Source organism: Cetorhinus maximus, chromosome 10, assembly GCF_964194155.1.
Source record: "Cetorhinus maximus chromosome 10, sCetMax3.hap1.1, whole genome shotgun sequence".
NCBI lineage: Eukaryota > Metazoa > Chordata > Chondrichthyes > Lamniformes > Cetorhinidae > Cetorhinus > Cetorhinus maximus.
This window is the reverse complement of record NC_135888.1, coordinates 116,668,366-116,685,039: the sequence shown is the minus strand read 5'-3', so window position 1 is coordinate 116,685,039 and position 16,674 is coordinate 116,668,366. Positions and strand designations below refer to the sequence as shown.

General features: G+C 42.3%; 1 protein-coding gene across 7 annotated transcripts in view; it reads left to right on the top strand.

The window, feature by feature from the left end:
- The window catches only part of aff4 (AF4/FMR2 family, member 4), a 110,742-nt gene that overhangs the window by 10,635 nt on the left and 83,433 nt on the right, over window positions 1-16,674 (top strand). For all 7 annotated transcript variants that reach the window (XM_078551042.1, XM_078551041.1, XM_078551040.1 and 4 more), the window contains exon 2: window positions 15,284-15,409. In XM_078551042.1, coding sequence (XP_078407168.1) covers window positions 15,393-15,409 — 17 coding nt within the window. In that variant the 5' untranslated portion in view covers window positions 15,284-15,392. The remainder of the gene's footprint in view (window positions 1-15,283; window positions 15,410-16,674) is intronic.

Genomic DNA, 16,674 nt, shown 5'->3' with positions numbered 1-16,674 from the left:
TGGTTCAACAAGGAATGTAGGAGAGCAGCACCAGGCATAACTAAAAATGATGTGTTATCCTATCCTGGTGAAACTACACCACGGACTACGTTTCTACTGAACAGCAAAAGCTGTATGCTATAGAGAGTAGAGAATCCCACAACCAGTGGATCAGATTGAAATTCTGCAGTCATACCACATCAGTTGTGAAAGGAGCTGGACAATTAAACCTAGCGTAAAGAGGTTGTCCATGAACATACACATCCAGAATGATGGTGGAACCTATCATCAGTGCAAAAGGCAAAACTGAAGCATTTATAACCGTTTTCAAGCAGAAGTGCCCAGTGCATGATCCATCTCAGCCACTTCCATGGTCTCTCAAAAGCCAGTCTTCCAACCAATCCAATACAGCCCATGTCGTAACAATATGCAGCTGAACATACTGGCTACAGCAAAGGTTATGGGCCCCATAACAACCCAGTCATAATGCTGAAGACTTGTACTTCAGAACCAGGTATGCCTTGTTCCAGTCAGTCTACAACATTGACATCTACCTGACAAAATGGGAAATCGTCTGGGTATGCACAGTTTACAAAAAGCAAGACAAATCCAATCAAGCTAATTTTGCCCCATTCTGCATTCATCGCCAAGGTGATGGAAGGAATCATCGATCAAGCAACACGTAATCATCAATAATCTCACAAATGCACAGTTTAGTTTTCGCCAGTCCTACTTGGCTCCAAATCTCAGTACAGCCTTGGTTCAAATATGGACATGGGGGCGGAATTCCAGAGGTGATGTGAAATACACCCAAGGATGCTGAGAAAAGTAAGGATAGAAATTGCAGTGGTACTGGCCTTAATTGCCAACCCCCCATAGACATGAGTGGTGCCAGAGGACTGGAGGTTTACAAATTTTACATGATTGTTTTTTTTTAAAAAAAGTGTGTAAGGATAAGTCCAGCAACTGTATGCCAGTCAGTTTAACCTCTGTGGCGGGAGAACTTTTAGAAATGGTAATTCGGGACAGACACTTGGACAAATGTGGATTAATTAAGGAAGGCCAGCACTGATTTGTTAAGGGAAAATAGTGTGTAGCTAACTTGATTTTTTTGTTATGAAGTAATAGAAGGTTGAGGGTAATGTGATTGATGTGATGTACATGGACTTCCAAAAGTCATTTGATAAAGTGCCACGTAACAAGCTAATCAACGAAGTTGAATCCTGTGGAATAAAAGGGACAGTGGCAGCATGGATAAGAAGTTGGCTGAGTGACAGGAAACAAAGTAGTGGTGAATGGTTCTTTATCGGACTGAAGGAAGCTATATGAATATTCCTGAAAACTGACATTTTGTCAAAGTTTTTCATCTTGCACTCGACGATCACAAGAATGTCAGGGGAAGCAACAACTTCGCACTGTATGAGAAGAGAGTGCTGATTGGTTGGTAGAGGCGTTGCCATGGAGAATGTACCAATGATAGTGACTGACAGTTGAGTGCCAAGCATTGTTTGAAATTTTAAACCAGGCAGCTTGACTGTGGTAAAGACATTGCCCTGAGAAATGAACCAGCAAATGTCTGTCACTTATTCTGTTTAGCTGAAACAGGCGCAATGTGCATACGTGTTCTTTCTGTCTGCAAAGAACAGGGCCTTGGGTATTAATATGTAACTTCCAGTTTGCGCAGATGCGCCACACTACGAGCCTGACTGACGACCTTAAATTGGTTGTCAGTGCAATTCTAGCACACTGAGGGTTACTTAGCAAATGTCCAATCACAGAATCACTTCTAATGTTGGGCACTGGGTTTTGAGTTTTGCAAGCATGGGCTGGTTGGGTATGGTCTGTACCTTGCCCATTGTGAACAGCGGAAGGAACATGCTGTTTGATATGATCCACCAGTCTTTGGGATGTACGGCCTACATATTTCACATCACACTAGCACTGAAATTCATATACCACATTACTCATTTGTGAGATAGGCAGAACTACTACTTTTTGGTTTGACAACAGCATCCTGTGGCAAATACCACTTGTGTTGCTACTGTATAGCAGCGTGAAATAGCTAGCTTCACCTGTTGCTCAAATTTTTGAGATACCTTTCACTTCCAGGTTAATCTGTGGTACACTGGGCACTGTTCAGGGCTGAAAGTGGCGGTCTTAGGTCGGTTCATGAGTATATACAACGCAAAATGATCTGATCAGGTTGGTCATTATCCTGCAGGATGCCTTTGTGCCCTATTTTAGCATCAAGCTAGCATGGTGAACAAATGGCTTAGGCCCTATTTATCAGGTTACTGACAAGACCATTCTTATAGTGCGTGGGACTGTAAGAATCCCAACACATGTATTGACTAATTCACGCCGTGCCCTACACTGCACTTGGCCTGAGGTGTGCAGATTTCTTTCTTTTGTCGATTTTGATCCGTTTATCCCGCTATATTGGCTCAATAGATGACCGCACCATAAACAGTACCTGTTTGAAACATGTACGCACCATAAACTTATTTAAGCGGATAACACAACATAGTTAACAACGCCACTAAACATGTAACATATCTCTCTGCCCAGATACTCTCAGAAAGCAAGGAGTTTGTTCTTGCGCATGGTTTCACTTTTGGTGGGCCTTCATCCAAAACCAAACAGGAAGAGGCATTTGCTGAGTTCTAACTCCTCTCCAAGCACAAACCAGCATCCACTGAAGATGCTGAATTGTTGAATGCATGCCTAGCTGATCTAGCGCACACATTGCGGGTTTCTGAACGACCTGTCTGATTTTCATGTGCAACATGAATGTCTTAGTGTTGCGAGGTCTTAAGACCAATCTGGACATATACCTGACAAAGGAACGAGAATAGATTTCCTTAACAAGCGTGACCAAATCAACAAAATGCACGCCATTCTTAATGGCTGGTCCAAATTTGTATCCATTGGACCTACAGTTCAAGATAACCTGCCAGCCTTGCTCAAAAGTAAGCTTAAAACAAAAAAAGGTGCTTGCTGGATTTGTGTAAGAGTGATGAGCTGCTGCAAGATATAATTGACAGGGTTTGTCCTCACTGCTTGCTGCGTCCGCGTATTTGCACCAACATGCAAAATAGGAGCAGGCGTAGGCCATTTGGCCCCTCAAGCCTGCTCCAGCATTCAATAAAATCATGGCTGATCTGTTTGCTTCTGATTTCCACATTCCTATGTACCCTGGTCACCTTAGATTCTTACTACCTCTGCCTTAAAAGTATTCAGTGACCCCGCCTTCTGAGTCAGAAAGTTCCAAAGTCGCACAACCCTCTGGGAGAAGAGATTTCTCCTCATCTCTGCCCTATAAGGGTGACCCCTAATTTTAAAACAATGCCCCCTAGTTCTGGACTCACCCACAAGAGGAAACATCCTTACCTGTCCATAAGATGTAGGAGCAGAAGTAGGCCATTCGGCCCATCGAGTCTGTTCTGGCATTCAATGAGATCATGGCTGATCTGATAATCCTCAGCTCCACTTTCCTGTTTTCTCCCCTTGATCCTTGATTCCTTTACTGATTTAATCTGTCTATCTCAGCCTTGAATATACTTAGCGACCCAGCCTCTACAGCCCTCTGAGGTAAAGAATTCCACAGATTGACTACCCTCTGAGAGAAGAAATTCTTCCTCATCTCTGTTTTAAGTGGGCGCCCCCTTACTCTGAGATTATGCCCTCTGGTCCTAGACTCTCCCACAAGAGGAAACGACCCCTCAGCATCTACCCTATCGAGCCCCCTAAGAATCTTATGTATTTCAATAAGGTCACCTGTCATCCTTCTAAATTCCAATGAGTACAGGCCCAATCGACTCGATCTCTCCTCATAAGAAAATCCCTCCGTCCCCAGGATCAACCTAGTGAACTTTCTCTGGACTGCCTCCAATGCTAGTATATCTTTCCTCAGATAAGGGGACCAAAACTTCACGGTATTCTAGGTGTGGCCTAACTAGTACCTTGTATAGTTTTAGCAAGCCTTCCCTATTATTATACTCCATTCCCTTTGAAATGAAAGCTAACATTTCATTTGCCTTCCCTATTACCTGCTGAACTTGTGTGCTAGCTTTTTGCGATTCATGCACGAGGATCCCAAATCCCTCTGTGCTGCAGCTTTCTTCAGTCTTTCTCCATTTAAATAATATGCAGCTCCTCTATTCTTCCTGCCAAATTGCATAACCTCACACTTTCCGACATATTCCATCTGCCACATTTTTGCCCACTCACTTAACCTGTCTATATCCCTCTGTGTCATTCTCACTGCTTGCCTTCCCAACTATTTTTGTGTTATCTCCAAACTTGGCAATAGTACATTCATTTCCCTCATCCAAGTCATTAATATATATTGTAAATACCACCTTGTCAAGACTGTTCAGGATTAAGCCAAAAAGACGTTCCCGCCATCTCACAAATGTGGCATATGAATTTCAGTGTCAGTGTGATGCTAGGTATGTAGGCCATATGTCCCAAAAACTGGTGGATCGTATCAAACTGCATGTCCCTTCTGCTGTTTGCAATGGGCAAGGTACCCAACCAGCCCATGCTTGCAAAACTCAAAACAGTGCCCAACATTAGATGTGATTCTGCAATTGGGCAACATTTGCTAAATAACCTTCATTGTGCTAAAAATTATGCTGACAACCAATTTAAGATTATCAGTTGGGCTTGCAGTGTGGCACATTTGCTTGTACTGGAAGCTACATATATTAATACACGGCCCTGTTCTTTGCAGACAGAAAGAACATGTATCTATATCGTGTTTGTTTTAGCTGAACAAAAGTGATAGCAATTTGCTGGTTCATTCCTCAGGGCAATGTCTTGACCAATCAGGGTCAAGCTGCCTGGTTTAAATTTCAAACAATGCTTGACTTTTAACTGTCAATCACCATTAACTGGTGCATTCTCCATGGCAATGTCTCTGCCAATCAGAGCCCACTTGCCAACCAATCAGCACTCTCTTCTCGTACAGATAAAGTTGTTGCTTCCCCTTAAATTAGTATTCTTGTGATTGTCCTAATGTGTACAAAACAAAATGTCTGTTTTCAGTAAAATTCAAGTTCTGTACTACTGACTGGAAGATATATATAGTGAGGTTCCCCAAGGTTTGGTGTTAGGACCACTGTTTTAATGATCTTTGTTAATAACCTAGACTTTAGTGTACAGGGCACAATTTCAAAATTAATGCAAAATTGTGAACTGTGAGGAGGATAGGCTAAACATCAAAGCACTTAGACTGATTGCATGTGTGGGCAAGTGTCAACTGAAATTTAATGCAGAGAAATGTGAGGTGATTTGTTTCAGTAGGAAGAACGAAGAGATCAATATAAAATTAAGGATATAATTCTAAAGGGAGTGCAGGAACAGAGGGACTTGAGATTATATGTGCACAAATGATTGAAGCTGGCAGTTTGCGAAAGTTAATAAAGCATACAAGATCCTGGCTTTATATATAGGGGCATGGAGCGCAAAAGCAAGCAAGTTATAATGAACCTGTATTTAAAAACCCTGGTTCGGCATTAACTGGAATATTGTGTCCAATGCTGGGCACCACACTTTAGGAAGGAGGTGAAGGCAATCGAGGGAGTACAGAAGAATTCGTAAGCTCCTCATCCCTAGAACCATTTACATGGATAGATTGGAGAAGCTGGGGCTGGCCTCCTTGGAGAAGAGAAGGTTAAGAGGAGATTTGTTAGAGTTTTCAAAATCATGAGGGGTCTGAATAAAGTGCATGGAAGAAACTGTTCCCATTGGTGGAATGGTCAAGAACCAAAGGACAGCGATTTAAGATGATTGGCAAAAGAAGCAACGGTGACATGAAAACATTTTTATGCGGCATGTGGTTAGGATCTGGAATGGTCTACCTGAGAGCATAGTGGAGGCAAATTCAATCAAGGCTTTCAGAAGAGAATTGGATAATTATCTGAAGCATAAAGAATTTGCCAGATTGGTGGGGGTGGGGGGAGGTGGTGGGAAACAAAGGCAAAGGTATGGAATCTGATGAGTGGATTCCAATCCTACATTCCTTCACTGCTACAGAGTCAAAATCCTAGAATTCCGTAACTAACAGTACTGTGGCAGTATCTTCACCAGACAGGCTGCAGCCATTCAAGACGGTGGCTTACCACCAAATTCTCAGGCATTTGGGAATTAGCAATAATTCACCTTGCCAGCGACACCCGAATCTGTGAATGAATTTTAAAAAGTGATACTCCATAAATGTTCACCAGACTCTTACAAGACTTGAAAGTTGCTTTGAATATTTTTCAAAGATTGTGGGCACCTAATGGGAAATCAAACACAATTCTTGTGTTCGGATAAACATTTAAAAAAAATGCACTGTTAGATACCTTTTCAGAGCCAACTGATGAAAAAAGGGATGCTCAACAGTGAATGTCAGTCATTTTAAGCAACACAGATTGGATCAAAGTTTAATAGAGCTGCATGTTATGAATTGAATAAGGTGAAAAATGGGAGAAGGATCAAATCAGAATATAGTTAGTTTATCCGAAACCATCGGGGCCAATTGCATTTTGGATTTCAGATAATTTCGGTTTTCAGATATCACATATAGGCCTAGGCCTAATTACATTACAATGGCCGAAGCCTAGGCTAGCTATAGTTTAAAGTAAATGGTTAGAAAAATAAGATGTACCACTGAATAATAAATACAGGTACCGGTAATAAGTTCCCACCCGTGGCACCATCTGCGATTCTGTTTGTAGGAGAGAGTTCACAAGGTAAACAGTGTGGATAAACAACTAGACTTCCTGCGTTAAAGGCCAGGTGCAGTTGGTGAGGTTCATGTCTGCTCAGGTCACAGACTTTTCGCGTAAAGATTGATGCGGTTCAAAAAAAATGCAGTTTTTGGATGTTCAGATTTTGGATTTATAGATAAAAGATTCACAACCTGTACCGTTGGATTAAGATGATCTAAACTGGAGTAAGCCACACGGCTCCTCTGCTATTCAGCAAGATCATGACAGAACTCTACTTTTCTGCCCTCTCCTTGTTTAACATTTCCTTATTCCGCGTGATAATTCTTCCTACCCTTCCCTCTAAAGGAGCCAAGTTTAATTTTGCCAGTCTATTCCTTTTCACATGCTTGTAGAAGCTCTTACAATCATTTTTTTGCTAGATTACTCTCTGATTCTATTTTCTCCTTCTTTATCAGCTTCTTGATCACTCTTGGATCTTTAAAACCCTGCAAGTAGTCAGGCTTACCAGCCTCTCTTTTTTGGCAACATTATAAGCCCCATTTAATCCAACAATATCCTTTAACTTCCCAGTTAGTTATGATTGGACCACTTATCCCATAGAGTTTTTAGTTCCTCAAGGGAAATGCATGTTCATTGAGCATTATGAATTATTTTGTCCACCATTGCTTATCTAATGTCATACTTTTTAATCTGGTTTCCTAATCAACCTTGGTCAACTGGCTTGCCGTGTAAATTTTGTGGCAATTTGAGAACCTAGTTTTGAAGTTAAACTCATCACACTCGAGCTCTATGAAATTCATCGTATGACCACTCTTCCCCAAAGGATCCTTTAACATAAGATTACAAATTAGCCCTGTCTCATTATACAATGTTAGATATAAGATAGCTTGCTCCCAATTTGTTCCTTGACCTATTGTTCTGTTGCTTTATTGTAAATTTTTGGTAATCAAGAAATAGTCTAGGTCAGTAGCAGTAAAGTCTAGCAGATTGGGTTGATTGTATTCAAAGCACAGGTCTACCCAAGAAAGTAAAGTGTAGTTGAAAGTGATTCTAAGGACCCATTTCTTGATTTCACTTATTTATGATTCATTTTTTTCGGAACTATAGAGAACTGCTTCGAAGTTCAGCTTGGTGGTTGAAAGGTAAATTTGATTGCACACTGGCGCCATCGATTAAATACATAATTGCATATACAAGTTATGTTGCTGTCCTTTTCATGGGTTATATACTCACTCTGATTCACTTGCTCTCTGCAAAGTTTGGTTTCCCTTTTGCTTAGATCACTTTGGACTCAGCAGCAGCTTCACACCATTCTGTTTTGTGCCACTCCTCCAGCGTTTAGAAGACAGGGTGGATTACTTCTCCATGGCCATTTATGTACAGGGCTATCCATTTTCATGAGCAGCGTTTTTGAGGGGACAAAAGTGACTCCAAGATGATGTACTTGCCCGTGGAATTTCAGGACTGAGCTAACCTATGTTGTAATCAACATCCTGGGGGTTGCCATCGACCAGAAACTGAACTGGACCAGCCATATAAATACTGTGGCTACAAGAGTAGGTCAAAGGTTGGGAATTCTGCAGAGAGTAACTCCCCAAAGCCAAGGCAAAAATCGAAGGTTATTGCGGAAAATGAAAGGAGTATGGATAGAAGACTGGCTGGCAGTTTTTTAATTCATTTTATTTATGGGATGTGGGCATTTATTGCCCTGGTGGTGAGCTGCTGTCTTGAACCGCTGCAGCCCCTGTGGTGTCAGTTGTTTCCGGTGCCTAGGTGGCCTGTCTGGTTTTGCTCCTTTTTATTGACCACAACTGAGTGGCTTGCTAGGTCATTTCAGAGGGCATTTATATTACTGCGGATCTGGAGTCACATGTAGGCCAGACCAGCAGATTTCCTTTCCTAAAGGACATTAGGCAGTAGTATAGTGGTCATCATCAGACTTTTAATTCCAGATTTTTATTGACCATTTCACCATCTGCTATGATGGGATTTGAACCCAAGCCCCCTGGGCCTCTAGAATACTGGTCCAGTGACAATACCACTATGCCACTGCCTCTCCCTTGACAGAGAGGTACCTGGGGGAGAAGTATGTCTACCTGGATAGAGGTGCCTGGGGGTGGAATCAAAGAGCAGGAGTAAAAGGAAGTTTCTTGGACTGGACTGTTGTGATTGCTGTTTTGTAGAGGCCTGTATTGATCTAAACTTACTCCATACACAAATGAAGTGAACTTGGAAATTAAGAGGGGCAGCAATGTTGACATTTTCTGATGGCATCAAGTTAGGGGGCATAGCTAATTGTGATGAGGATTGTGAAAAACAGGAGGAGACATGGACTTGCAGGCTGGGTGATGGCAGATGCAGCTTAATGTAACAAGAGTGGAAGTATAGTGTTATATTTGGTAAGAAAATATAGCTTAATTGGTCAGATTTTAAATAAAGCAAAGGTACAAGATGGCAGTAGATAGGCCATTCGATGACTTTTTATCATTAGTTTTGTATCAGAATACAAAAAAAGGAGGTATGTTGAACTTCTAAGGCTTGTATTTTTTTATCAGAGCTATAAATTAGTGGTGACTTTATTCCCTTATGACTTAAAAGAGGCCTTCAAGCCAAGGGATTGTGATAAGGTAAATAGTGATGGATTGTTTTCACTGGTTAATGAGATTGTAATGAGATAATCATAGCAAATTAAGGAAGATTTTCAGAACTATATCTTTGAACAGAGGATTGTTGGAATAGAAATTCTGTGCCACAAACTGTTTGGGAAGAATTTATTATTTTAAAATGGAATTGGTTGTTTGCATGAAAGAAACAGCATTTAAAAGCAAAAGAGTTTGTGGCTTGTGGAGCACTGTATACAGTATTGGCCATTTTATTTAAGGAAAGATGTAAATGCATTAGAAACAGGTTGCTGCAGTGCATTCTGTATATAGTCCACATTGCAACTGCAACGCACCAATGGTGGAGGGAATGTGTTTTAAGCCAGTGGATGGGGTACCGATCAAGTGAACAGCTTTGTGCTGGATAGTGTCAAGCTTCATGAGTGTTTGTTGAAGCTGCACTCATCCAGGCAAGTGAAGAGTATTCCCTTGAATTCTGATGTGCCACTTGCCTCAGAATACCCAGCCTCTGACCTGCTCCAGTAGCACTGGCATCTATATGGCTGGCCCACTTGAGTTTCTGGTTAGTAACTCCCAGGATGTTAAATGAGGAATCTGATAGTTATGCCATCAAATGTCATGGGAAAGTGGTCAGACTCTCCTTAGAGGTGGTCAGTGGTGTGATGTAGAAAGGTTTTTTTAATGGGTTGGATAAAGTCACACTTAAGGTTTTGAGTATGCAGACAAGGCTGACTCTCCCAGTGCAGTGCCAAGGGAATGCTGTTGTCATAGTTCAGATGAGAGGGTAAAACAGTTTATTTGTGTATGCACATCTCTGGCCTCTCTTAGCTATAAATTGTATGGTTTAGTTTATGTTGGTGCTCCTCATTCTTCATACCAAAATGCATAATTTCATACTTTTCTGTGTTAAATTGCATCTGCCATGTATCCTTCCATTTCACCAGTCTGTCCTCCTGAAGTTTGTCACTATCCCCCTAACTGTTTGCTACATTTGAGTTTCATTAATCATCTGCCAACTGTGGAATTGTCTACATCGAAAAGAGTGAGGAACACCACTGTGTGTAGTTTCTTCAGTCTGAGAAGCGTGTGTACACTGCTTTCTAGTTCATAGCCAATTTTGTATTCACGCTGGCATTGCCCCTTTAATCCCATAGTTTTGCTAACAAGTTTATAATATGATTCTTGATCAAATGCATTTTGAAAGACCATACACATCAACCGCAGTATTTAGCCCTTTCTGTTACTTCAAAGAACAATACTTCACAGAATATTTAATTGGTTGTAAAGTACATTGGGACATCCTGAGGTCTTGCAAGATGCTACATAAATGCAAGTCTTACTTTTTTCTTTCTCCCCAGACTATTATTAGAATGTAGGAAAGCACTAGGAAGTAAGCATCACAGAATGGGTTACAGCACAGAAGGAGACCATGTGAACTGTCATATTCTTACCAGATGTAAAGGAAGTTGTGACTGATCATATGTGTTTTTGTGCAAATTCGGTTGCTAGCTGTGACCATTTAAATGAGTAATCGATTAATCAAGCCTCAGAGTTAGTGGTGGTGGTGAGCTAGCCAAGAAGGTAGTGTATAATTCAGAAATAGAATAAAGCAGTATTGGTAGTAATGATTCTTGGGAGAACTTTGAGATTTTGTTTATTCATTCACAGGATGTGGGCCTCGCTGGCTGGGCCAGCATTTATTGTCCATCCCTAGTTGTCCTTGAAAAGGTGGTAGTAAGCTGCCGCCTTGAACCGATGCAGCCCATGTGGTGTAGGTACATCCACAGTGCTGTTAGGAAGTGAGTTCCAGGATTTTGACCCAGTGACAGTAAAGGAATGGCAATATATTTCCAAGTCAGGGTGGTGAGTGACTTGGAGGGGAACTTCCAGGTGGTGGTGTTTCCATCTATCTGCTGCCCTTGTCCTCCTAGGTGGTAGGCCATGGGTTTGGAAAGTGCTGTTGAAGGACCCTTGGTGAATTCCTGCAGTGCATCTTGTAGATGGTACACACTGTTGCTACTGTACGTTGGTGGCGGAGGGAGTGAATGTTTGTGAATGTAGTGCCAATCAAGCAGACTGCTTTGTCCTGGACGGTGTCCAGCTTCTTCAGTGTTGTGGGAGCTGCACTCATCCAGGCAAATGGGGAGTATTCCATCATACTCCTGACTTGTGCCTTGTAGGGCGGACAGGCTTTGAGGAGTCAGAAGGTGAGTTACTCGTCGCAGGATTCCTAGCCTCTGACCTGCTCTTGTAGCCTCAGTATTTATATATGGCTAGTCCAGTTCAGTTTCTGGTCAATGGTAACTCCCAGGATGTTGAGAATGGGGGATTCAGTGATGGTAATGCCATTGAACATCAAGGTTGGATTCTCTATTGTTGGAGATGGTCATTGCCTGACACTTGTATGGTACGAATGTTACTTGCCACTTGTCAGCCCAAGCCTGGATATTGCCCAGGTCTTGCTACATGGGCTGCTTCAGATCTGAGGAGTCGCAAATGGTGCTGAACATTGTGCAATCATCAGCGAACATTCCTACTTCTGACCTTATGATGGAAAGAAGGTCATTGATGAAGCAGCTGAAAATGGTTGGGCTTAGGACACTATCCTGAGGAACTCCTGCAGTGATGTCCTGGAGCTGAGATGACTGACCTCCAACAGCCACGACCATCTTCCTTTGTGCTAAGTATGACTTCAACCAGTGGAGAGTTTTCCCCCTGATTCCCATTGACTCCAGTTTTGCTAGGGCTCCTTGATGCCACACTCAGTCAAATGCTGCATTGATGTCAAGGGCATTCACTCTCACCTCACTTCGGGAGTTCAGTTCTTTTGTCCATGTTTGAACCAAGGCTTTAACAAGGTCAGGAGTTGAGTGGCCCTGGCGGAAACCAAACTGGGCATCAGTGAGCAGGTTATTGCTGAACAAGTGCCACTTGATAGCACTGTTGATGACCCCTTTTCATTACTTTACTGATGATCTTGACTGATGGAGCGGCAATTGGCCAGGTTGGATTTGTCCTGCTTTTTATGTACAGGACATACCTGGGCACTTTTCCACATTGCTGTGTCGATGCCAGTGTTGTAGCTGTACTGGAAAAGCTTGGCTAGGGGCGCAGCAAGTTCTGAAGCACAAGTCTTCAGTGCCATTGCTAGAACTTTGTCAGGGCCCATAACTTTTGCAGTATCCAGTGCCTTCAGCCATTTCTTGATATCACATGGAGTGAATTGAATTGGCTGAAGAATGGCATCTGTGATGCCAGGGACCCCCGGAGGAGGAGGAGGCCGAGATGGATCATCCACTCGGCACTTCTGGCTGAAGATTGTTGCGAATGCTTCAGCTTTATCTTTTGGACTGTTGTGCTGGGCTCCTCCATCATTGAGGATGGGGATATTTGTGGAGCCACCTCCTCCAGTGAGTTGTTTAATTGTCCACCGCCATTCACGACTGGATGTGGCAGGACTGCAGAGCTTAGACCTGATCAGTTGGTTGTGGGATCGCTCAGCTCCGTCTATCACTTGCTGCTTATGCTGTTTGACACACAAGTAGTCCTGTTTATAGCTTCACCAGGTTGACACCTCATTTTTAGGTATGCCTGGTGCTGCTCCTGGCATGCCCTCCTGCACTCTTCATTGAACCAGGGTTGATCCCTTGGCTTGATGGTAATGGTAGAGTGGGGGATATGCCGGGCCATGAGGTTACAGATTGTGTTCGAGTACAGTTCTGCTGCTGCCGATGGCCCACAGCGTCTCATGGTTGCCCAGTCTTGAGTTACTAGATCTGTTTAAAATCTATCTAATTTAGCACGGCGGTAGTGCCACACAACACAATGGAGGGTATCCTCAATGTGAAGACGGGACTTAATCTCTGTAATGACTGTGCGGTGGTCACTCCTACTGATACTGTCATAGACAGATGCATCTGTGGCAGGCAGGTTGATGAGGATGAGGGCAAGTATGCTTTTCCTTCTTGTTGGTTACCTCACCACCTGCCGCAGAGCCATTTAGGACTCGGCCAGTTTGGTCAGTAGTGGTGCTGCCGAGCCACTCTTGGTGAAGGACATTGAAGTCCCCCACCCTGAGAACATTCTGCGCCCTTGCCACCCTCAGTGTCACCTCCAAGTGATGTTCAACATGGAGGAGCACTGATTCATCAGCTGAGGGAGGGTGGTACGTGGTAATCAGCAGGAGGTTTCCTTGCCCATATTTAGCCTGATGCCATGAGACTTCCTGGGATCTGGAGTCGATGTTGAGGACTGCCAGAGCAACTCCCTCCCGACTGTATACCACTGTGCCGCCGCCTTTGCTGGATCTGTCCTGCTGGTGGGGCATGACATAGCTAGAGATGGTGATTGTGGAGTCTGGGACGTTATCTGTAAGGTATGATTCCGTGAGGATGACTATATCAGGCTGTTGCTTGACTAGTCTGGGAGACAGCTCTCCCAATTTTGGCACTAGCCCCCAGTAAGGAGGACTTTGCAGGGTCGACAGGCTTTCGATTGCCGTTGTCGTTTCCGGTGCTTAGGTTGATGCCCGGTAGTCCCTCCGGTTTCATTCCTTTTTTGTGTCTTTATAGCGGTTTGTTACAATTCAGAGGGCACTTAAGAGTCAACCACATAGCTGTGGGTCTGGAGTCTCATGTAGGCCAGACCAGGTAAGAATGACAGATTTCCTTCCCTAAAGGACCATTAGGGTTTTTACAACAATCGACGGTGTCATGGTCACAATTGCACTTCTAATTCCAGATTTTTTTTAAATTGAATTCAAATTCCATCCTCTGCCATGGCCGGATTCGAACCCGGGTCCCCAGTGCATTACCCTGGGTCTCTGGATTACTAGTCCAGCGTCAATACCACTACGCCATCGCCTCCCGAAGTCCTGCCCTTCCTGGATGGCAGTCAAGGCAAGAGTTGCTGTTAGTTCCCTGACAAAGCAGATGAAGATTTTGACTTATTCAAGTTTTCATGTCAGACGGGCAATTGGAGTGTAGCAACAACATTTGGATGAATGGGCAAGGCAGGTCATTAATATACATTTGAAACTAATCTATTCTGGGTAATATCACCAACATAGTGTGTAAATGTTATGGGAAGTGACTTGAGGGCAGACCATGGTAGCTCCTTTGAGGTGGTGTAGTGCCTGTATTCTGATAGATATAAGTAGAACTAGATAAGACTGCCATAAAGGAATGATTAGCATTGTGGAAGGTGATGGAGAAGTCAAGTGGGATGTGGCGAGAGTCATAGTTACCATCTCACCAGCATAGATTCTGAACTGTGGATCAGATGGAAGGCACGCAGGATTAGCTCTAACAAGGAGTGACAGTTGGCAAAATTGGGGCTGATGAAGTATGTGTTGCCTTAAGAAGGGATGAAGAGAGTAAGTTGTCCGTTTCATGGGCAAGATGTGCTGAGGGAGATTTGGGTCGAGGACTTAGGAGGGAAAGTGAGAGCTAATAGTTGAACATTAAAGAGGCTACAACAGGTAAAGCAGTAGTTAGAAAAAGTTTCTAATTTGATTCCATGTTGAAGGTATTTCTGAGGAGAGTTTGTCATGAAGTGGTTGTGGGTGGGGGGGTTGGATTTCAGCTCTACAGATGTTCTTGGATTCCTCTAAGGAGAGGGAGTGATGGTACAGTTTGAGGTGGTACAGCCAGATCTGGCAGATAAACAAAGCAAGCACAATCTTATGGCCTATAGGGTGTGGTTACTGAACTTGGAAGGAGGAGTGTGTGGTCGGCTTCAGAGATGGTCCTGAATTTGAGGTTGGTAAAGGCACCATAAGCAGCATGACAGTTGTAGAGGAGAAGAATGGACATTTTAGGTATTCAACATGGAACCTTGCTTGTTTTATATATGTGTTATTCTTAGCCCCATTGTTGTTATACCTTGTACATCCAGAAATAGAACTAGCTTAGTTATAACCTTTTCTTTATGTAACCGGGTTTACTATTTCTCTCAAAATTGCAGAAGAAAAGTTTATTTCCTGATTCGTGAGAGAAGAGATATAAGAAGAGATGTGAGCTGATTGTGCCTTTTCGATCAGTGAAGCCTTTTGCATTGCTTCCCACATTTCTCCATGGCTTCTCAGACTGGGTGAGTATCTAAAACATTGGTTATTGCATGTTTAGATACATTTGAGAGGCTTTAATATAGTATGTTTGAATGTGAATCATTTTGGAATTGAACTCCTTTGATTTTATAGTCTCATTTTCTCCAAAGTTTGATAATTGGAGATTTTGAAAAATATTTTTTGTTGCTGTTCATTCATATCAAGACAATTTTTAAATCTTTAGAATGTATTTAATGTACTATGGCTATTGGCCTGATACAATTAAACACGGTTGAGATTCTAGCCATGCAGAAGAACCCAGTTTGTATTGCTTGGCTCCTCCCAGGTCAGAACTTTTTAGCTCAGCGCATACCTGAATATGTGCATGGGCAGAGCTGTCATCCCAATGAATACAAATTTAACTTTCTAGAGAGGTGAGAGAAGGATCTCTGCTCACCTAACAATTCATTTACCAGGTCAATTTACAGAGTTTCTTCGGGTCCAATTTTGCAAATCAGATTTGACACCAAACTAGATTTGCACTTCATGTGGTGTCAAACCAAAGCATTGTGAAGCTTGCCGCTCCCAGAAGTTTTACTCTAAATGTACAACAATTTTGCACAAGTAAGATGAAGTAATGTCAGCTTCCCACTGCTAAACTAACAGTGTAAGCACACCCTTAAAAATATCTGTGTTGCTTTTTTGATTTTTGCCTTGGCTTTTAAGCTAGTAAAAAATAAATTGTCAGGTCCACCACTGTGGTTAGGACAAAGTAGGTTATAATATTGAAGGCAATGAAGAAGTCAAGGAGTATGTAGAGAGACAGTCATAAGGAGTTCTGTAGTCACCAAAGTTTGGGTACTACACTATATAAATAGTGACACAAATTTTGGTTTAAAGTTTTTAACTATTTTGATGCAAATATCCCTTCAAAATGCAGCAGCATTTATTTTTAAAAGGTTTACAGTATCTCATGTGCATTGATTATAAACCTTATTGACTGCCTTGCATAATAAGTCTGCATTCGAAACATGTAAATTAGAAACTGTTGTGGAATATGAACTGAACGCAAAGCTGCCAGTTGAATGGGAGTTTTACACTATGGTACTCATGAACCCAACAAGTATGAGCAGCTTATTTTTATAGTATAAATAAAATGCTAAGGCTAGCAGCAGTCTTTGCATACTGTTATATCACATGTATAGCAGACACTTAATTCAAACTAAAAGAAATCCTTTTGTTTTATTCTAAAGTCTGGATCAATTTAGATTGGATCCTAAAGGTGTCAACTAATTAGAAAGTCTTAAAA